Source organism: Psammomys obesus, unplaced genomic scaffold (assembly GCF_907164565.1).
Source record: "Psammomys obesus unplaced genomic scaffold, mPsaObe1.curated_primary_1811, whole genome shotgun sequence".
Taxonomy (NCBI): Eukaryota; Metazoa; Chordata; class Mammalia; order Rodentia; family Muridae; genus Psammomys; species Psammomys obesus.
The window spans coordinates 13,905,476-13,929,241 of NW_026589732.1; the positions used below are offsets into that span (position 1 = coordinate 13,905,476).

Below are 23,766 nucleotides of genomic sequence, written 5' to 3' on the forward strand. Positions count from 1 at the left end.
TGGGGGGTGGGTGGAGGATGTGTGGATTTAATATTTTTCAAGATCATCAGGTTAAAGAAATCAAAGATTTGTTTATTTATTTACGTAATAGCAATAGACACCTAGCACAGAGTATGGTCCACAATCGCTCTAGTATTTTACTGGAACAACTTACTATACCTCAGCCTTTTAAGGACTGTGAAGGAACAAAAGGTAAATGCAATTGTAGGATTAGATTTAGGAAAAATAGCTATAAATAGGTAGAAAAACTGATGTCCAAACACTTAGTATTTTTACATTACAGATATTATCTAATTTAAACACAGGAAAAAAAAAGTTACTTATAAAAAATTTGTAAGATGGATTACAAAACAGAAATTAAAGTTATCTTCTCAAATTCTTTTGAGACATGAAATTATAATAAATGAGTCTTTGCTTTTCATCAGGCCTAAGACACCTTTTAAAACTGTTACCTGGTTCCTGTCTTAACTCACTTTCAGGACAACATTCTACATTTTCAGGATTATTTTCCCTCTTTTTGAGTGGAAATATTGTTATAATGTTCTTATGTTTTATTCCATTTTTAAAACTGATCTTTTAATGATAGAAAATGCATCTAAATATGAAATTGTCCTTGTAACCTTTTGCATCGTGCTCTCAAATAGTACAGAGATAGCACTTGGATCTTTTCATGTGGAGACTAATATGACACAAATGTAGATATTCAGCTTTTTCTCATTTGTGTGTAACCTAGTTTACATTTCTATAGCTATTGTGTGACTCATTGGCACACTGTTTTTGTTGTTGCTACTATTCACTGCCCCCTTCTCTCCTGCCCACCCCTGAAACAGAATCCCTACCTTATCTAACTGTCTGTTTCAGATGGTATCACTTTACTTTGTGGTCCACAGCCTGAAGTTTTGACCCAGTCTTTAATTCCTCTTTACTTTCCTTTTCACTGAGCTCTGGCAGACACACTTGTAACAGATTTAGGAAGACCTTAGTGAGTTCAGCCAGCTTTGCCAAAGCTACCACAGAGGAGGGATATGCGGGGAGGTGAGATCTCAACTTCTTTCAAAAAGACAGAATTCTGTGTGACTGAGGCAAGGGAAAGAGATTGCTGGTGAAGCCCCGAAAAGCACCTTCCTCACTCTGTTTGAGCCCATGAGGCCACATGATATTTCTGACTCTATCGTCATTGTTATCAATTGTGCTCCAGAAAGTGGGAAGTCAGGCCAAATTCCGTGCTAATTCAGACGATCTTTAAAGGTTCCTATGAGTGCTTGGTACAAACGTTCTTCCTCACCTACCCCTTTGGCCTTTGAGCATGAAACCCCTATATTAGTTTTTAAATATCATACCCTTAAAATGCAACCGAGAGGAGGCCGTCTATACCTGCGCAGTGCTTCCCATCTCCCGTGTGCGGCGGGTTGCACGAGCATGTGTAGGATCCATTGGTGTTCAGGCAAGAGGCATGCTCACTGCAGTCGGACCCGACTGCACACTCATCGACATCTGAAACGAAGACAGCTTACGAACAGTCCCGCCGACTCACTTGCCTTGGGTGTCAAATGCTTGTTTTTGCTTATAGGTTGTTACTTATCACTGAACATACAGAACTCTAAGCATTTTTAAGGAAATTTAAAGTGAAAACATTGTGCAGATGAACCATAAAAATAAAATCTACAATAAAAATCTACGACTACCCCGCGGGATAGGTAAAAGAACAGGGATGGAACCACGGTCTTAATACTGAACTTGACTAAAGACTAGGGGTGGTTTTGGCTCCTCTGGGAAGAAGCAGCTGCTTCGCCATTACCCCTTGGCGAGGGCTTACTGAGATGAGGGAGAGTTAGCAAAGGGATGCCGGGAGAGCCTTGGGATTTGTGGTCAGTGTTTTCCAAAGAACATGAGTGAATCCACACAGCAGTTGCCAGAGTTTCTCTCACCTAGACACGAAGGAGAAATGCCATTCCAGCTCCCGTTGTCCGTACAGAACATCCTGGAATCACCCAACAAGTAGTAGCCATTGTTGCACTGATAGGTCACGGTGCTGCCGGCATGGAAGTCCTCAGCTGAGTAGAAGCCATTCTCCAAGGCTGGGGGCAGCCCACAGCGAATGCCTGGAATGGGGCAGGAAGAACACAAGTGCAGCTGGAACAAAGTGCTCAAAGGACATCTCATTTGCATGGACCTGCTTCCATGGCGGTTGCCTTCGGTAGCTGCTTTTTTTCCTACAGTATACAAACATTGTAGGAGTGCTCTACATTGCTTGCCACACATGTGCTCTCAGCACGTAGCATGGTGTCTAGTTCACAGTAGGCATGCAGTTCACTCACTCACTCATTCATTCATTCATTCATTCAAAAACAAAAACAAAAACATGGCGCTCTTTCTACCCACTAGGCACTGCTCTAGGTTCTGGGTTTAGAGCAGTGAACCAAATAGGTGGGACTCCTGCTTTGTGGTGCTTCCCGTCTAATGAGGTGGACAGACAAGATTAGATGGATGCTGTGTCAGGTGATAACTGATATTCTGTATTTATTACAGTAATCTTGGCTAACAAATCTCCCCACCTCATCCGCCTACCGCTTGCTTAGTTTCCTGGCCTTTATCATTGTTGTGTTTTGTAAATAAACATTATTATATGCACTTTACCCCCCCCATCTCTTCTGCCATAATGTAAACACAAGAACACGGCTGGCATCTCTTGAACCTGTGTCAACGTGTAGCTAAGGGCAGTATTTTAAAGCTTGCTGAGTCAATGAGTGAGTGGAGATACTCACTCAGCTCAAGACACCTCTTGTTCCTCTTTCCTCATCCAGCAATGGCATACTCTGGGGTGGCTCCCTGCCCTACAAGGTCCTGGCTTCATTTAACTCTAGTTCCTTGCCACCACTCGGCACATTTAGCAGGAGCATTTATCTAGCATTCTCCAAGTGCTCATATGGGTGCCATGACTTTCTGGAGCCAGCAAGTGAGTTGGACAAAGGCTGCTCACGTTCACAGCGAGGAAGTGGCTGTGACCACTGCCCTTGGTTCAAACAGTACTGTACAGGATTCCCGACCATCTGGAAGCCCGGATCACAGAATACGCTGACTTTGGAGCCTGGCTTTCGATCCCCTGACGCAGTTCTCAGGTGAGGCACGGATCCTTCTAAAGATGGGCAATCTGAGGGCAAAGAGCACAGGCGCAGAGTGTGTCAGCAACACAGCATTGGGGCCATGGAGTGAAGGGACTCAAATTCTCAATTGTACCAGCAGTGGCCAGTGTTGTTGTGTTAAACCAAGTTGTCACATACCCCAGTCATTGACAAGCGAAATGATAAAGAAAAAAATTCTTATGTGTGTCATCAAACAATTCTCCTTTATTTTTTACCCAAAATAAAAACTGTTAGGTATTTTTAAAGGATATTTTTTTGAGACAGGGTTTCTCTGTGTAGCCCTAGCTGTCTGGCCTTGAATTCTGCCTCCCAAGTACTGGGATTAGAGGCCTGCATCACCACTGCCCTGCAGATATTTAAAAAGGAACAAATGACATTTGGGGTGTAGTAGTGCACTATTCTTGTAAATTATCTTAAGTCTTGAATTCCATAACATTTTAAGAATTCATTTAAATGTACTGATTTTAGGAAATAGTTTCTATTTTTCCAGAGTGAACATTCTGTGTGTAGGCGGGAACAGTCAATGGTTTTATCTGTTCCACAAAAGTAACCTCATCTCAGAAAGGAGCATGGGAATTTGGTGAGGATATAGCAAAATCAGGTGTTTGGTGGTTATCTTGCAGAAAACTCAGGTTCAATTCCCAGGACCCACACTGAGGATCACAATCATCCTTAACTCCAGTTCCAGGGGATTCCCCAATCTGGCCTTCAAGGGTACCAGGCACCGATGTGGTACAGACATATGTGCAGGCAAAACAGGCATATAAAAATAAAATTTAAAAATCTAGAAAAAATACAAAGAAAACAAATCCAGGGCCTTCCACTCGTATTTTTAATTTAATTTTATCTTTATCCAAATATCCTACCTAACTACTTTGCACCTGCTGTACAGAAAGAATTTCAATATTCAAAACACCCTTTGGATAGACATGAGGTAGATATGAATCCTAGTTAAGGGGCAGATTGGCATGTCCCTTGATGAGACCACAAGAGAATTCTGAATTGTATGCATTCAACAGAACATTCCAGAAGAATCAAGACACAGTATAAGAGAGAAATCCTCACCAGAACAGAATATGCTGCTGGAATCAACCTTCACCTTCCCTGTGATTCCCGACAAGAAATCTGGCCATGCTAATACGTTCCCTCGACTGAGTTCCTGTGGGCAGGAGCTGGCCAGCGACTTCACCTATGAGTTTAAAGTATGCTTTTAGATAAATCTTCTACTAAGATGGAGTGTGCACATCATACTTAAGCCTGTTGAGTCAGCCACAGATTGTTGTGGCAGAGGTAAAGGGAAGCATATTTTTACAATCATCCTATGACTGCATAGGCAACAGGGAATTTTCTTCCTTTTTCCAATTCCCATCATTAGCTCTCCCTAGTATTTCTCCCACTTAAAAGACTCAAGGTTGCCTGAAATTCTGAAATTCTTTGCATAGAGTTCCTTGTCTAGATGTTAAGGTTTGTTATGGTGTAAATTTTCCCCAGAAGATATTACTTAAGCTGTGTGTGTGTGTGTGTGTGTGTGTGTGTGTGTGTGTGTGTGCCACCTGTGTGCAGATGCTTGAAGTGGCCAGAAGAGGGCATCATAGTTTCTGGAGCTGGAGTTACAGGGAGTTGTGAACTGCCTCTAGGAGTTCTGGGAACTGAACTTGGGTCTTTTGCAAGAGCAGCATGTGTTCTAAACCACGGAGCTACTTCTCCAGCCCCATCTATCAGTAAGATTTTGAGAATGAATATTTATCAAGCCATCTCCACGGGGCAAACAATCTCACAAATGTGTACACGGCCTTTTGCTAATGTTACCAGAACTCTGTTATGTAGATGTCTTCCTCTTTACTTTATAGTTTAGAAAAATGAAACTTAAAGAAATGGAGCAGCACGATTGAAATCGTCTCAGAAATACTGTAGTTAACCTGGGGTTGGATCTCAGGTTGTTGGACACAAGCCTGGCTTAAAACACAAGTCTATCTGTTTCTGTCTATGGATGGTCTCACAGCATTTTAAGTTTAGCCAGAGAAATCTGAAGTATGACTCTCTATGATTCTTACCAACTCAGAAATTATAACATTTTTACAGAATACTCATTTCCACTTAAATGTCAGAACATCACTGAGCAACCAAAAAGATCATCAATGGAAATCACTGTAGGTAAAATTTGCCTAGCAGACCATGCCATCCATGGTCCATTCATTGGTGATGAATCCTGCTAATTAGGAGTTTACAATAAGACACATCATCATTAGGCTGTTTAACTAGGTTTGTACCTTTGTATCTCATTACTGTCATACACTGAAAATGGAATTGACCTGCTGTGGAGACAGGACATAGTCCCAGAGGTTGAGCTGGCTTATGGAGCCCACAAAAGACTCAGCTGGGTTGAATCCCTCTCCTTTTTTGTCTTGCTCTTGCCCAAGAACTAATGCACCACCACCTACAAAGAGAAAGAGAGGGAGGGAGAGAGTGAGAATAAAAAGACAAACTGCCCAAATGGTTTGCTGCTCTCCAAATGCTAATTTAATGACAGTATAGCTAATGTGAATGTAGGAAAGACTCATTGAAAGCTGAACCATGTAACTTTGTCGCACGGATTAGCAACAAGGACAGATTAAAATTAAGTTTCTGTAGACCGTCAAAAGCAGTTGGAAGGTGAGCCCACCAGGCTCCAGTGAATAGTACACATGGCTCCCTGACTCTGATCTTGGAGGTTTTTTTTTTTTTTTTTTCATCATGGATGTTTTTCTCCTCTCTCCTGTCCATCCAACTGTTTCAGCCATCGAGGGAGGCTTGTTGAATGCAGCAGGTACTCAAGCAGCTCCTAATGACGTGGTGGCAACACTATCAGGGTTGGAACTGTACAGGTGACAAAGCAAAGCTTTTCTGCATGGGGGGGTAGTAATTCAAAGAGAAGATATATACAGGAAATACTTTTCCATATGTGGTGGTGAGTTAAAAAAGTATGGAAGTATGCAGAATAGAATAACTGACAGGACATACACACACAGGGGGTGGGGATTAGAAAGACTTACTTGAATAAGAGTTAGTTTTATGCAGATAAAAGACACAGTGTTTCTGGGCAGAGGTGTAAAATGCCAGAAGGAATACAATTATATGGTGTGTGGGACTCAGGTTAAGGGTGACTGTCTACAGCCCCTTGGGTCTCTCCAGCAGTCTGTGTGCCACAGTTCATAATGAGCCACACCCAACGGATCTCTGTGCATTCTCAGTAAGTAGGACAGGCAGTGAGAGCATGAAAGGGGACAGCTGGGAGTCTGAGTACTTGGACTTGAGCAGAGCAATCCACCTCTGGGAGTCTCTCTCCTTCCACCAGCTAAAATGGAAAGTTACTCATCGTTAAACCCACATGATCACTGTAGTAAAACCATTGAGTAAATTTATGTAAAAGCAGAATTTTTTGAAAAGTAATAATTACGCATAAAAAGCATTACAAGGAAGTTGTGGATTCTATAGTGGCTTTCTGATCAAATATATTTTACACGGAGGCACACATTGTTAGAACAAGATATTTTTTAAAATTTAGTTTTGTTTTGCTTGAGACAGTGTCTTGCTCTTCCCAGGCTAGTCTCAAACTTACTATGTAGTCAAAGATGGCCTTGAACCTTTGACCCTTGCCTCTGCTTCCCAAGTGCTACTATTACAGGAATTTCCTACCAGGCCCTGGCTCAAAACGATATTTTAAATTTATTGAGAGTGGTTTCATCAAAGCCTTGCCAAACATGATCTTAATCTTGTAAACAACCATACAATTAAAAAATGACTGCCAGGAATTGAACCTAGGGCCTCTCATATGACAGGCAAATGCTCACCATTCAGCTGTGTCCAACTCTATGGTCTTTAAAGGCAGCTTGCGTATCAGTCTCCAAGTAATATCACCATAAACAACTTTGCTATTGTTTCTAGTTGATGATTTCTGTTCTTCTAGGTTAATCTCCCTAATTCAGATCCTTGCATGTTGCCTTCGCTGCCTGGATTCATGCAACCTCACGAGTTCCCTTTTCTCCCCTCCCCTCACAGCAGTGTCCCTTGCCTCTGTTCCTGTAGCCACCCACCACGGCTGTCATGTCTGCTTAGAACCCAGGCTGCCCTCTTGATTGAGCTGGTTCTTGCCTTAGTGTGAAGGTTCATGTCATGGCACATGGGCATGACGTGTCTCTCTATTACATCAGTATTGCTGAAGGGGGAGTGTCTGTCTCCTGTTTGTCACTTGAAACACACCTTTCCCTCTCAGGAGAGTAGAACCAAGGGCTCCTGACTCTTCTGATATTAATCCTCTCCCTTTACTGGGGGCCCTTTGTCCTCTGGTTGGAAACATCTTTGTCAGGTAGTGTCCCATCCCCACCCCACCCCCACACACTCGATTGCTCCATTCTGACCATGCCTGGAATCTTAGAGGCCATCAGCCACATTCCACTGACTTTGGGATGAAAACCTCAGTTGTTAACCTGCTCTCCAAGACTTTGTATGATTGGCCATGACCTTTATGCACAGCCTCGTTTCAGTGCATGGTGCATTCATTTGTTCCACCTGATTCCAGATACTTTCAATGATCGTTGTTTAATTCTTTCGACAAAGTCTGATCTTTTTCACTGGTTAATGCTTGGCTAGCCTTAGAACTCAGGGAAGGCATGTCTTTGGCCTTCACCGACGTTTACTCTACACAGCTCCTTAGCTGGGGGCTGTTATGAAACTGTGTCCCATTCCTCTACAGTGATTGCTGCTGTCTGAAACCACATGTGATTATGGATCTAAAACAATATCACTCCTCCACCATACTGAAACCTTCTGGAGGGCAGAGGTCATATGGATTTTGCTCAGTGGGTGCCTGACTCACTTAGGAGTGGGCTCTCAGTATGTATTCTCTATTGTTACAAGTGAATGAATTTTAGTGTCATTTCTATATTCTTTTAATAGTACAAAGTAAAACAAAGAGACACAGTTTCTAAAATACGAATTAAATATCTGTTTTGAGGCTCTGGAAAGGTGATCTCATCACATTTTCATGAGGAATTATTTTTTGTTATAGATTTATGAGTATATTTACCTTGGTTCAATAGTACTTGGTTCTAGAATATAATAATCCATTTTTAATATTTTAAGCTATTTTTGTTGAATTTTATTTTACCTAGACACTATTTCTTAAGTATTGGAAACATGAGGAAAGTGAAGAATAATAACAGCTACATAGTTCTTCCATTACTATATCTACACAAGTCCAATTTTTTTGCCATGTAAGCCTGCAGCAATTTTCAAACTAAGCTCCCCCTCACCCCTGGATTTTTAAAGTGACTTTAGAGGAAAAGCTAATTCTACTTGAGAAAGGACACAAAATCTGGAATATATGCCCAGTGGCTCAGCTTATATACTTTGTCCCTTCCCTCCCACTGCAAAACAACAACAACAACAACAAAAACAAAAAACAAAAAAAACTCAGAAAAGCCCCCCAAAAGTAGTAAGCAAGCAAACCAGCAAGCAAGCAAGATATACCAGTAGTTAATGGCGTCCTTAGAAGGCAGCTTAGTAAATGCTCCTAAGCTGGCTTGCTTCCTGGTCAAAGCAAGATCCCCAAAGGCTTCTCTTACACACTCATGCGGCTTATAGTCAAGATGACTGATGGGTTAGGTAGGTGAAAGACACAACTGTGGGTCTTTCCTGGAAGCAATGACAACACAGCTGGCCTCCAGAGTCTTATGCGCATGTACTCCTTTCGCTATGACATACCAGGTATGGCTTTGCCAACGGAGAGGCCGGTACCACCGTCAGATAATTTCCCATCTATATAGACCCTCCAGACTCCACCAGTACTTGTCCATGTGATTCCAATATGATGCCAAATGCCATCATTTACAGAGGGGCAGTTGGTGATCCTTTCCTTTCCATTCACATAAAGAACCCAGCTGTGGAGAGAAAGATTCCAGGGGATACAGTCAATGGTCACATTTTAGGATTTTTTTCCGGGGGCACATTACTCTTTATCACATTTGTGGTTTGTGTGTGTGTATGTGTGTGTAAAGTACTTATGAAATCCACTAGTCATTTCCTCCTCCATCTGATAATATTTTAGAAGAAGATCTAAATTACAGATCTAAATTACAAATTAGTAGCAGAGTTACTAATTACACTAAATTCTAGCTCAATGTAAACAATGAGGAGTAAGAAAAAAGTCTTAGGATGAGCCAAGGTAATTAAAACAATTCACCCTCCTTGGAAAGTCAGGAGGAAGTGAGAGTTGCTAAAATGTCTAACTGATATCCTTACTCTAGAATATGTGTTTTCTAAGACCAGAAATGAACTTCAGATGTCCATAGGCTTCCCCTTCCATCTGATCCTAGTCTATCAGGTCTCATCAGAACTATCTGCACTGTCTTCCTCTGTGGCCTGGTAGGGCTGCTCCTCCCTCAGGGGGAGGTGATCAAAGAGCAGGCCAATCAATTCATGGGAGACTGATACTCCAACCAAAGACCATTCATGGAGATAATCTAGAACCCCTGCACAGATGTAGCCCATGGCAGTTCAGTGGCCAAGTGGGTTCCATAGTAATGGGAACAGGGACTGTCTCTGATCTTAGACTTTTTACATTAGCCTGAACAGTCTAAGACAATTGTCAGACTTGTCACATAGTAGCTCAAATACATCTATCCAAATAAAAGAACCACAAGAGGTTTCCATAAACCATACCACTCAGGGAAGTGGTGTGAAGATAGTGAACAGTTTAATGTGGAAAGTGTCCAAAGACAAGTATGTATGTTTTATCTCAAGTGTTTGCAAATGCCTTAAGTTTTCCTCCCAAAAGTTCAACTTCACAAAAAAGAATTCTGCTTGATGAGAGTTCTACCAAAATAATGAGATTCCCCTAGCTTGAGAGGGAAAAAGATCCCAGTTGGTCTTTTGGACCTGCAAGCTGCTCATTAGGCCAACATGATGGGTGAACCTGAGAATAAAGGCCTCCTTGGAACACCATGCAGCCTAGCCATGGGTGGACTTGCAGTCCTGATGAGGAATGCAAATATGGAAAAGAGTGGGGGTCTGCAAAGGACCACAGAGGCCAAGCCAGTGGACAGATCAGCAATAACTAGTGTGGACAGGTGACCAGTGGTTTGGCTTGTTCAGGTCCATGGCTCTTCAGCAAAACTCTAGGTACAACTGGAATGACACAGTGTCGAGGGAAGGATTGTGGCATTAGATATAATTCCTCTTAATGGAACAAAGAATTCTGCCTTGTACACTGAAACTGTGCTTAAAACACCTGTCTCCCCCAGGTAGGTGTCACTGATGGCCCTACTCTTTGGATGTCCTGCCTGTGTAAAGAAAGAGAATCATTCTCTTGAGAGTTAGACTCAACCTTCTCATGATATGACTTGTTGGGGGCAGGTCATAGCACATTATTTGGTCTTTTTGTTTTGCTGTCTGTAGAAGGGGCAGTATTTGCTCAAGGCATTGTTAAGATCAAATAAAACAATACCTATGAAATCACCAACACACATGCCAATAGTTATCACTGACACAGCTTTCCCATCGAACCCATCCAGGTGTTCCAGTTGAATTATTGTCATCCATGCCTCCATGTTCCCTTGTTCCCAGCCCCAATGTCAGAAGGTGATCCCTGAGTGGGATTCAGTTCTAACTTGGTGTCAGGAGAAGCCCTCCATGCTTCATCCATCCTTATTCCTGCTTACCCATTGTAATCAGTCAGGAGGAAGGTGTTGTCTTTGTCACCCTCAAGTGCATAGGAGATCGGTGTCCCGTAGTTGATGACGTCAGAGGATTTCATCCAGAACGTGCAGGTTATGGAATGGAGAGACGGAAGCACTCCATCTAGCATGACATACCCATAGATGCCAGAAACTTCAAAATCCAGGTTAAAACCTGAAGGCTGTTCTGCAACAAGTAAAGAGGATGTGGAGAATGTGGTATTCCTGCACAGTTCCGGTTACCCAGGGAAAGTGGTAGGCAAGAAGTTCCAATTCCAGTTCAGCTAATTCAGCAAACATGGAGATTTGAGAAGTGAACACTTATGTAACCAGTGAGTCTCCATAATAATGCATGGAGGACATAGTTGCTGAAAGGAGCAGAAAAACAGGGTTGGCGAGGTAGAAGGGTTGAGAGCTGATAAAGCAGGACGTATGTTGCCCAGAGGGGTTGATGCTGCAGACGAGGAAAGGGGCTAGTTCAAGGGCAGCATCACCTCACTCAGGGATCTGTCTTTCCTCTAGCTGGTAGCAGTTCAGCTCTTCCCCTGTTCAGCTCTGCAGAGCCTACTTTATAACAAAAGTCTTTACCTAAAAAACTTCAGTCTCCTGAGAAAGCAAAGTAGCATTGGTCTATAGACTCTCTGACCTACCTGTCCATCACCGTTCACCACCCAAGCCAAGCTTTTTAGGGTGTCCTTTCTAGACACATGAAAAAAAATGGAGCAATGAAAATTAAAGGTAACACAATCTCAGGGAAGAATACTTTGGTTCATTCGTTTGGGCTCAACTTCACAACACAGTAAATACGGTTAACAACAGCTCATTGTACAAAATTGCTAAGATACACATTTTAGTATTCTCAGAACAAAATGTGGGAAGCAGTCGGGGTAACAGGTATGTTAACTAGGCTGCTTTAAATATTCTACGTCATATTCATAAGTCATAACATGCTCTTTACAGCCCACAAACATATATAATTGTAAAGTTTCAACTTTCAATTGTGAAAATACCATTAAAACGAACAAGATTGGGATTGGGGTGGTGGCTTAGTGGGGAAGTGCCAGCTTATTCAAACATGAAGGCATGAATTCCCCACCCTAGCACCTGCATAAAAAGCCAGATATGGTGGCATGTCTGTAATCCCAGTGTTGGGAGGTGGAGACAAGAGGATCCCTGGTGCTTCCTGGTTTACCAGTCTAGGCAGTGAGCTCTTGATTCAGTGAGAGGCTTCCCCCAACAGAAATCCAGCAGAGAGCAGTTGACACTGACTTCTGGCCTTTACTCTCACACATATGCATACATGTGTATAAGCACACACATGCGTACACGAACAAAAGCAGGCCTACATGCACTAACAAGACCACAAACGAGAAAGAAAAGGAGAAAGAGGAGGAGTGATCTCTGAACATCTGGTATGTGCCAGAGCCTGGATACATGCAGCAAAAACCAAAAGGTTAAAAAGGAAAATGTGGAAGACTTCTGCCAAACTGTTCTCTCCATTTTCCTCTTAGATCTAAGCTTTGGCTTCCTCATCCATGCTGTCAGGGGTAATGAGAGCAGCGCCTCATTTATGGCTGGCTGTGAAGATGAAATGCTTAGCAGAGCGTCTAGTGTATGGGCAGTACGTGACACGGATAAAACCCGGCTCTGTCCTATAAGTTATTCCGGGTATTGCTAGCAATCATTCTGAGTTCACACACATCTGTCTCATACCTGCGTTCATACAGACCTATCTCATACCTGAGTTCAACACACCCGTACCACACCTGAGTTCAAAGATACCTGTCTTACACCTGAGCTTAAACACACCTATCTTATGCCTGAGTTCAACACAACTGTACCACACTTGAGTTCAAACAAACCCGTCTCACACCTGAGCTCACACACACCTGTCTCAGTCTGAGTTCATACACACTTGATTCATGCCTGAGTTAATACATACCTGTATCACGCCTGAGTTCATACAACCTGCTCCACATCTGAGTTCATGCATACCTGTCTCACACCTTTGGCCTGAAAATCCCGGTTGGCATTTACAACTGTATGAGTTCAGCTCGTCCACGCAAGTTGCACGGTTCCTGCATGGATTGGATTGACATTCATTGATGTTCAGTTCACAGTGTAGCCCTGTGAAGCCTGCTGGGCACTGGCACCTGGAAAGAAAAGAAACACAGCAACAGAAGCTATTTGAGGATTTGTTAGAGAAACTTGTGTCTCCAACTTACGACAACCTTGTTTCAGAAGATGACAGGGGGAAAAAGAAGTGTTTAAAATTGTTTACTTTCACCATTCATCCAATTGTGATTGAACCCATTTAAGACACCCTCTGTCAGAAACAGAATGAAATAAAGCAAAACGCAATTCTGGGACAAGGGTATGTATGAAGAGTTTATGTGTAGTGAATTCTTTCCCCATAGAAATTCCTAGAAAACAGGAGTAGTTTGGATTCTATTCTAAAGCGTTTTTATTTTTTAAGCCAATTTATCGTAATGCTGGTGTCATTCCCTCTTCACTGATGAGTTAAAGTGTGCTATAGCTGTTAAGTCATTTGTGGAAATCCTGTTGTCACTGAGTGGTGGGGTGGGAGTCTCAACCTCATTCTTATTCACTGTGTCAGGATCTGCGATCACAATCAACTGTTTACACACCCTGCAACATAAAACACATCCAATAATGGCAAACGCTGACCATCCTGTTGGGAAATAGTAAATCTGAGATGGAAATTAGAATTACAGTCCCACAGTGGCAAGGGCAGCTGTGAACCCATTCCCCAGAGTCTAGAAAGTCATTGCACACAAGCTCTGTCTCCTGTGCCCTGTCTCCTGTGTTCATGGCAGCAATGCTCTGTTGGGGTGGACAGAAAAGCAATGCCTGGTACACTCATGTCATAGATGCTGAGCAGCCTTTGTGACAAATGAACCAGGGCAAATACATTTATTTGACAATGCCTGAAAACAATGTTAAAATGTTAAATGACAAATGGTATTGATGGAGCGTATCCAACCTCTAAAAACATGCTGTGTACTGCTCATTGTGATTGAGGTAGTAAAATATAAACTATATGTCTAAATAGAAACTTCAGAATATTGATTACCACTAGGAGAGAGAAACAGACAGACAGATAGACAGACACAGAGAGATAAAGAGTCTGTATGCAAACTGGAGGGAATCCAGCCCAGTCTTTAGAACTTACTCCTTTAAAACAAAAGGTGTGACTCAAACACAGAACATATTAGGATTTGCCAATCATAGAGATGAAAGCATGTCTATTCATTTCGCAGTCTTCTTCATGACTGGTGGCCATAACATCGACACAGCACATTCACCTGGAGCTGCCACTGATGTTGCTCTGAAGGAGATGCCCGGGAGTGCACGGCACTGGAGGAGTTGAAAGTGTGGAGGGCCGTCCTGGCGGGGTCTCTGCACTTCACGGGAAGATGTTTTGGCTAGCAGTGCAGCTCTCTTCATCTGACATTACAACCCTGCCACATCACAACCATCCACGATGTTCACTTCACCCACAGTCCTACGTTCTGGAGACAGCTTGCCTTCTTGCTGTCTTCTGGTTCTAGACATTCTATTATTTTGAGCCCTGGGGTGAAGTTACTTTTTTTTTCTTTTACTACTTATGGTGAGGGGCTCTTTGTTGGAAAACATGAAGCTTCTATGAGAAAATGATGTTGTATTGATGACACTTCACTTCCACCCTGACAATACAAATTTCACTGGCCTAAACACCTTCCTAGCATATATTTGTATGTGTAGAGATTTGGCTGCTTATAGGAAGATGAAGGGCAAAACTGGAAGGGGACTGTGCTACGTTGTAAGGGGCTAACTTTGATTTTTCTCATTTAACTTTGTGAGCAGATAGATCCAGCAGCAGAGCTAGGACCATGTTTCCTAAGGTTCACCAGCAAGGACAGTGTATGCTCTGTACTGCAGAAATGCTGTCTCCCCTGTTTCCCTGCAGGCTGGGGGATCCACGGGGGACTCCGGGAGATGGCTATACGGGATGTTCTGCTGCATTCTACGGACACTGTAACTTCTCAGGAAGGCAAAGTCTTCCCCCACAAGGACTTCTATTTTACCCACAAATGCTCAGCTTTTATTATTTCATTTATCGTGCTCATGTTATATTTCTTTTGACTAAAGATTTCTTTTTTTATTTAAATTTATTTATTTTTTTTTATATTAATCACAGGTTATTTCCTTTGTATCCCAGCCATAGCCCCCTCTCTCTTTCCCTCCCAACCCTACCCTCCCTACCTCATCTTTTCCCAGCCCTTTTCTAAGTCCACTAATAGGGGAGGACCTCCTCCCCTTCCATCTGACCCTAGTTTATCAAGTCTCTTCAGGACTGGCTGCAATGGCCTCTTCTATGGCCTAGCAAGGCTGCTCCTCCCTCGGGGGGGGGGGGTGTTGAAGAGCTCACTGTTGAGTTCTTATCAGAAATAGTCCCTGTTCCCCTTATTAAAGAACCCATTTGGACACTGAGCTACCATGGGCTATATCTGAGCAGGGGTTCTAGGTTATATCGACACATGGTCCTCTTGATTGGAGAAACAATCTCATGAAAGACCCCTGTGCCCTGATATATTTGGTCCTTGTGGCGCTCCTGTATTTCCAGGTCTTACTGCCTCTCCCTTCTTTCATATGATTCCCTGCACTCTGCCAAAGGTTTGGTTATGAGTCTTAATATCTGCTTTGATACACTGCTAGGTACACTGCTAGGTAGAGGCCCTCTGTGGTAAGCTTCTATCCTGTTACTTGTTTGCTCCTACATCCAATGTCCATCCTATTTGTCTTTCTAAGTGAGGATTGGTCATCTTACCCTGAGTCCTCTTTCTTGTTTATCTTCTTTAGGTGTATAGATTTCAGTTTATTTATCCTATCTTATAAGTCTATATAAGTGAGTATATACCATGTATGTCTTTCTGCTTTTGGGATACTTCACTCAGGATGATCGATTCTAGGTCCCACCATTTGCCTGCAAGTTTCATGATTTCCTCGTTTTTAATTGCTGAGTAGTATTCCATTGTGTAAAAGTACCACAGTTTCTGAATCCATTCCTCAACTGATGGACATCTGGGTTGTTTCCAGGTTCTGGCTATTACAAATAAAGCTGCTATAAACATGGTTGAGCAAATGTCCTTATTGTGTACTTGAGCCTCTTTTGGATATATGCCTAGGAGTGGTATAGCTGGATCTTGAGGAAGCGCTATTCCTAGTTGTCTGAGAAAGCGCCAGATTGATTTCCAAAGTGGTTGTACAAGTTTGCATTCCCACCAGCAATGGAAGGGGGTTCCCCTTTCTCCACATCCTCTCCAGCCTGTGTTGTCACTTGAGTTTTTGATCTTAGCCATTCTGATGGGTGTAAGGTGAAATCTCAGGGTGGTTTTGATATGCATCTTCCTGATGGTTAAGGACGTTGAGCATTTCTTTAAGTGTTTTTTGACTAAAGAAGTAAATGTTAGAATATCATGGACTTCTAATGCAGATGGGCCCTCAGGCCCATCATATAGTATAATCATATAGCCCATTTTCATCCTACCTATTGCAAAAATTTCTGTTAAAATGTAGAATTTTTGAAAATACTGGGTCTTGTCTAGTGCTAATATATTAACTTCTGTGCCCTGGGACTGTACTTCTTTACTTTCATTATTGTTTTATGCATGTGTGTATTCATGTTCGTGTGTGTCTGTGTGTGTCCGCGCGTGCACGGGTGCCCATGTGGTGGCCAGGGGTTGGTGTTAGGTGTCTTCCTCTATTATTCTCTATTATTCTACATTATTTTCCAAGACAGGGTCTCTCACTGAACTCAGCATTCACAACTGGCTGGCCAATGAGCTCCCAAATCCACCTGTCTTTGCCATCCAATGTTTGGGATGACAGATGCCACAGCAAGCTTTGTTTTACACAGGTGGTGGAGATATGAACTTGGGTCTCCATGCTTTCTTAGCAAGTACTTGACAGCTGGGTCACCTCTCCAGCTCCCCCTCACATCTTCTATGGTTTTCCAAGTGCTATCTTAGGTTCCTAACCCTGGTATGTATTACACTCACACACTGCAAACACCTTACCTTGTCTACCTTAAAACTACCAGTTTGAGATTGGAAGTATAGTTCAACGGTGCTTGCTTAACATGCAGGAAGCCATGGGTTATGTCCCCAGAACTGCAAAACACCAGGGATGGTGGCACATTCATGTAATCCAAGGACTTGGGAGGCTGAGGCAAGAGGATCATAAGTTCAAAGTCATCCTCAACTACACAGTGAGTACCACGCCAAATTGTCCTACAGGAGACTCTATCACAAAACCAGCACACACACACACACACACACACACACACACACACACACACACACACTGAACAAGCAACGACAACAAAAACTCTTAGGCCTATATCTAGGCCTATGAGAGTGGTGGTGAGATTCTATTGTGCCTAACTTTGGGTCAGCATGTGAGGACAGCTGATCTGGAGCTTTGCAGTTAATACTCCATTAAGACTGCTCAGTGACTACACAGTCAACGAAACACAAAGTGAAACTCCAGACATGGCCTCCTACCTGAAACTGTTGATGCCATCCTTACAAGTGGCTCCATTTTGGCATGGCTGGCTGAGACACTCATCCATGTTTTTTTCACACCGGGTGCCCAAAAATCCAGGTGGGCACTTGCACAAGAACCCCCCAACTTGGTCTTTGCAAGCTCCATTATTTAAGCAGGGACTGGACTGGCATTCATTGACGTCTGTTTCACAGTGCACACCTGGGGAAGGGTGAGGATGAGAAAGAGCCGAGATGATTACCTCCAGAAGAAAAGTGAGCCAAATGTGACTCCTTGGCTACACCTAAAGGAGAGAGACTGCAGAGCCACTGCCACTAAACAGCTCAAGATGCAACTTATGATGACTCTGGTTTTGCTGAGTCATTTCAGGAATCTGCAGTTTTGATGCTCAGCTCATGTCATCTTCCTTCTGAAACTATGGTTGGCAATGGACATCTAGCTGGAATAATGCTCTAAAGGACGATAAATTTAGTTCCATTTTTTTCTTCTCTCTTAGGCCTCATGTTTTTCCTTAACTAGCACGTTCCTCCTTTAATACTTCTTCCCTAACAATTAAGTGCATATTTTAACCACATTTCTTCTATCAGTTTGCAGAATGTTTTTGTATTAATTATATTCATTTATGACCATCATTTACATGACTTGTCTCCAACAGTATATTAATAAAATCCAAATATAATATTTATAGATTATGTTAGTAAATGAACAGATCCTTATTTACAGAATTTTACAGCAAGGGAGGGAAACACAAACTTCTTACCAACATATCCTTTCACACAGATACAGTGGTAGCTTGCCAAACCATCTGTGCAGGTGCCTTTATTCAAGCAAGGACTGGAGCTACACTCGTTTATATTTTCTTCACATACTTGACCTGCAAAAAGTCATAGAGTCTCTGACCTGGAGAAATCATAATTTTTTTCAAGCAAGTTGTTAGGTGAGAACAGCAAATGGAAGTTGTGGTTCGTGAGCTTGTGAATTTTCTGTTCTTGCCCAATTACATCAACACAAATATTTCTCTTCCATTTTTGAATTTCAAAAGAAGTTTACCCAGAAATGTAACATATTTGGAATACAGTGAGAAATGACACCCATGAACACCTGACCATATTTTTATGAAGGTGTGAGCTTGCTTAAAGTCATTTTCTCACATTATCTGTTTTTTAGTTGTTCATTCATTGCTGTATATTACTTCTGAAGTTAAGCTGTAACAGCACAAAATTGACAAAAAAATATTGGGGAAATAATGAGTAAAGAAAATAACTTATTTTATTCTGCAAATACAGAAAACAAAAGCCCAACTTCTGTGCAGCTGCCCCAATATTCTGTAAATAGGTAATTTGAGGATAACTGATGTCATTTCCATCCTTCACTCTGTCACCTAGGCACAGAGACCAGGTCTGTGATATCACCAAGCACAGGTTAGAAGTAAGCAGAGTAAGAAAATTTCAAGTTCAAGTGATGTATACAAGAATTCTGAGTTTGAAGAGTACAGGATGCTGAATTCCAAGGCACACATGGAACTATGTAGCACATATCTAACAGTTTAGATATCCTACCACAAACCACACTAAAGAGAAATTCTATCAATAACAGATTTATACAGACTATAATAAATACTGTTCTATTACTTTCCCTTGCCAACTTGATACAACCTAGAGTCACCTGGAAAGTTGGGACCTTGACTGAAGAGTTGCCTCAATTATATTGGCCTACAGCCAGTCTGTGAGAGATTTCATTCCTGAAGATTGATGCCCCACCCACCGTGGGCAGCTTCATCCCTAAGCAAGTGGATCTGGGATATATAAGAAATTCAGCAAAACATAAGCCAGAGTACAAGCCAGCCAGGAAAGTTCCTTCTTGTCTCTCAGTTTCTGCTTTGAGTTCCTACTCTGATTTTCTTCAGTGATGGACTGTGATCTGAAGTTTTATGTCAAATAAGCTTCCCCAGGTTGCTTTTTATCAGGGTGTTTTATTACCGCAATGGAGATCAAACTTCCAAGTATTTTTTCAGTAAATAGTTAAAAAAAATTAATGTTTAGTAAGCAGCACAGTACATCTAGCATCTAATAAATACATACTAGTTAGAAGCTTGGGTTTCCTTTTATCATACTATGTGTCTGCCACTCTGTTCACAGACTTTCATGTTTCAAATCTGAGATTTGGGCTTTTAGGCATCATCTTTACACTGTATGTGGAAACGCAGCCATATGTATAAGGCAAAGAGTGAGGCGGGAGGGAGCATGGGAGATAGAATTGAAATAGAATCTGGCAGTGGATCCATCTGCTGAACACATGTCCTCAATGCTGGCAGCAGATGTGCAACCTCTTCAGTTAGAATCTGAGCATGTCTACCTGTTAGAATACAGCTGAATTCAAGTTAAACATGACATGGCCCCTACAACAGACCACACACTTTAATTGGTGCTCATCAAACAAAATCTATCTCTTTTCTTGTTAGTGACAAATAGGCATACATTCTGTGTCTGCCTGATAGCCAACTGGAAGGAACTTTGGGTTATTTTCACTGATTAGAATTTTTTCTCATACAAATCTTTGAATGTATACAAACAAGTGCACAGGAGGGTACAGTATAATATATAGAAAAGAGAACAAGAGAAAGGCTAACTATTCGGAAATGATGAAGGCCTGGATGCTGATATTGGGCATGAGTTATAAAAGTGGATAGAAAGTTAATTGTTCTTCTGTTCTAACACTGTCATGGATTTTTGTTTTTGACGGCAGATAAGTCTATAAAAATCTATTCAATATTGAGAGGGTAAAATCCAATGTGAAACTCCATGGCTTCAGAATCAATGTTCAAACTGCAGAGAAGGCAATTGAGATATATAGACTTTGAAAGTTGATTTTTTTAATTAAAAATTTATAAATTAAAATATCCAGAAATCTTTGAATTAGACTTCTAGACAACTTAGAATTTTACTGTATAAACTTAATATGACCTCTCATAAGACTAAGGCTACCATCATATCATGGATCCCAGATGGATAAAACAGAACTGGTTCAAAGTACTGCCACCATAAATTATATTAAAAGTTTTATTTTATTTTGAAAATTAGGTTTTTTTTTAGTTAGAAAGTTTTCATAATTTAGTTCCTGTGAAATGTTTTTATAAGGATTATAAAAGACTTATTAAATACAGAAAATAATATACATGCATGAATTAAACGTTATTTAAGTATATTTTTAGTATAGCAATTTCATGAGTTAGGTATAGAGATAAATTGTTAATATGATCTCTGTTTCTGTTATAACAATGTTATGAGGCTGTTACTACTTCCAAGATCATAAATTGCACTCTGCTTCATACGACTCTCCTGTCAATACCAGAATAATTATAATGAAATTCAACAAGGGGATTGCTCGTGAGGTTGATGTTTCTGGACTATTTTGGAGAGAGGGTGCTTGAAGGCTATAATTCTCTGACTTAACGGCAATATGCACTTAAATATATGAAGACCTTCTGGTCAAAGAGAGTATCAGAGCCTGTCATGATCAAAGTGTCTGGTCCATAATTATCATCATGCATACACAGAGTTCAAATTTCTAGTAAGGTATCGGTGAAGAGCTATGAAAGAACCTGTTTCACACGAGAAAAAAAAAAACATACTTCCTCTCACATCCTCCCCTCCACCTTCTGATCCTGCCATTTGGAGGCTATGATGTCACACATATCGTAGATAAAGAGGGAACCAAGTCTGACCATTTTATAAACCATAAGCAATTTTATATTGACAAATTGATACCTTGTTCTCCTTACATAACAGTGTAATATGCACCTTTCAAATGTGCATAAATAATACAAAATAAAACTAGGTTTATATTGCAAAGACTGGAGCCTTGCCTCTTACCTGTATAACCCAATAGGCACTCGCAAGTGAATCCTCCAACGTGGTCTCTACAAATTCCACCGTTGAGGCAAGGCAGTGAGTTGCATTCATCAATATCTATTTCACACTTTAAGCCTAAAATGTAAATCAAACACTGAATGGTAAATCAAAGAAAGGGAGTAATAAACACTCATTATCATTTGAAAGTAATGATCTCCATAATCTAGGCTTATAAGGAAGAGCTACCATCCAGTTGTATTTAATAAAGGCACTACATGCTTTCATACAGACTTAAGATACCTTACAACACTACATGGAAAGTAAAAAAAAAAAAAAAATTAAGTCATTAAGGGAATGGAAATCGAAGCTTGCAAGTATAAATAGGAGCCACAAATTATAATTAATCATAAAACAAACCCCACAAAATATAGAATTGCTACTAAGGTCACTTGGCTCAAAGGATAGGATGGGGTCAAGTTTTGATAAATATCAGCTCACAAAGTAGATGCCCTGTAGTAGATATCATCTTTCCACAGGGTACACACAGGTTTGCTGGGCTAACTCTGCTAGAAACCCTCTAAACCAAGGGGACTGTGATCTTCAGCTTAACAACAAAAGAGAAGTGCCATATTTCAAGCCTTCCAAATAGTTATGGCGCACACTTATGTATGAGACTATTATGTAGAAGACTATTTATATGTCTTCTTTAAATATCTATTCAAGTGTAGAATTCTCAGAAAAAAATTCATCCATCCATCCAACCATCCTTTCCTTCCTTCTTTTGGTTTTACTTTAGTTTTGTTGCTGTTTGTTTGTTTTTAGATAGGATCTCACTGTGTATCTCTGGTTGACCTGGAACCTAACTTTGTAGATCAAGCTGTCCTTGAACTCAGATATTCTCCTGACTCTGCCTCCCAAATGCTAGTATAAAGGCATTGTACTTGGCAAGTTCTATATTTCCTATGAAATGTCAGCACAATTTTTTTTTTAAAGAAAGCATATACATGAGCCAACTGTGAGAAGTGGAATGCCAATATCCTTGCTAGCCTTTTGCTGTCTTTTGTTTCCAAAATTTTTTTTTTTTTTGCTTATTTCTTTTTTTGGTGAATTTTATTTAAATAAAATTTTCCATGAAAAACTTTCATAGTTCATTGCATAGCTTCTTCTTTCAGAGCAAGAAAAAAATATTTTTTAAAGAAAATAAGGGATTGTTTTAAATTAATTGCACTTTTAGAATGTTTTTTTTGTTTTTGTTTTCTTTCACAAATGGAACTTTTTTATTTTTTATTAATTTGTTTATTTTTATTAATTACAATTTATTCACTTTGTATCCCTGTTGTAGCCCCCTCCCTTGTCCCTTCCCAATCCCATCCTCCCCTCTTTTCACCTACCTTGCCCCTCCTCCAGTCCACTGATGGGGCAGTCCTCTTCCCCTTCCATCTGACCCTAGCCTATCAGGTCTCATCAGAATTGGCTGTACTGACTTCCTCTGTGGCCTGGTAAGACTGTGCCCCCCTTCAGGGGAGGTGATCAAAGAGCCAGTCACTGAGTTCATGTCAGAGACAGCCCCTGTTCCCCTTACTAGGGTACCCACTTGGACACTGAGCTGTCATGGGCTACATCTGTGTAGGGGTTCTAGGTTATCTTGAAAGAACAATTCTCAATTTCATATGGAAAAACAAAAACCCAGAATTGCTAAAACAATCCTGTACAACAACAGATTGTCTGGAGGTATCTCCATCCCTAATCTCAAGCTGTACTACAGAGCAATAGTAATAAAAAACTGCATGGTACTGGCAGAAAAACAGAATGGTAGATCAATGGAATCAAACAGAAGACCCAGAAATAATCCCACACACCTACGAATACTTAGTTTTTGACAAAGAAGCCAAAACCATACAATGGAAAAAAGACAGCATCTTCAACAAATGGTGCTGGTCTAACTGGATGTCTACATGTAGAAAAATGCAAATAGATCCATATTTATCACCCTGCACAAAACTAAAGTCCATGTGGATCAAAGACCTCAACTTAAGATGTATTTTATTTTCTCCTGAAACTGTTTCTGGACAGTCTGTTATGTGAACCAAACTGCAAGTAAACATGGTTCTTACATCATTACCACAGCCAAAGTGTACAGTCCAAAGTCATGGTATTCTCCTGAATCTAGAAACAAAGTAACAAATCTCCTCAGTGAACAAGAACTTCCACTGTTGAGTAAAAAATGAGAGGAGCTGGGAAATTGTTTGAAAATGTTTGTGTTGGATAAAGTTGAGTGTCATGCTTTTAATTTGTGTTAGAACAAAACCTCGGACATGACTCCCAGGCTGTATTCCAGTTAAACCCCTACTTATGGTGTTAGCTTTCATAGTGAAGACTTTTTTTCTTCTTTTTCTCTAAACTGTACAAAGGAAACTGTTAGGTGTGAATGCATTTTATCTTGTTCAACCCAGTATTTCCTCTCACTAACATCGTCTAATGTGATCTGTGTTT

General features: G+C 41.0%; 1 protein-coding gene across 1 annotated transcript in view; it reads right to left on the reverse strand.

The window, feature by feature from the left end:
• The window catches only part of Svep1 (sushi, von Willebrand factor type A, EGF and pentraxin domain containing 1), a 199,822-nt gene that overhangs the window by 57,494 nt on the left and 118,562 nt on the right, over positions 1–23,766 (reverse strand). Inside the window, exons 22-32 of the mRNA XM_055605403.1 lie at positions 21,295–21,408; positions 18,183–18,296; positions 17,422–17,623; positions 12,851–13,008; positions 10,841–11,042; positions 8,886–9,061; positions 5,456–5,580; positions 4,209–4,332; positions 2,981–3,151; positions 1,929–2,102; positions 1,375–1,494 (exon numbers count right to left, since the gene is read on the reverse strand). Of these exons, the coding sequence (XP_055461378.1) occupies positions 1,375–1,494; positions 1,929–2,102; positions 2,981–3,151; positions 4,209–4,332; positions 5,456–5,580; positions 8,886–9,061; positions 10,841–11,042; positions 12,851–13,008; positions 17,422–17,623; positions 18,183–18,296; positions 21,295–21,408 (1,680 nt within the window). The remainder of the gene's footprint in view (positions 1–1,374; positions 1,495–1,928; positions 2,103–2,980; positions 3,152–4,208; positions 4,333–5,455; positions 5,581–8,885; positions 9,062–10,840; positions 11,043–12,850; positions 13,009–17,421; positions 17,624–18,182; positions 18,297–21,294; positions 21,409–23,766) is intronic.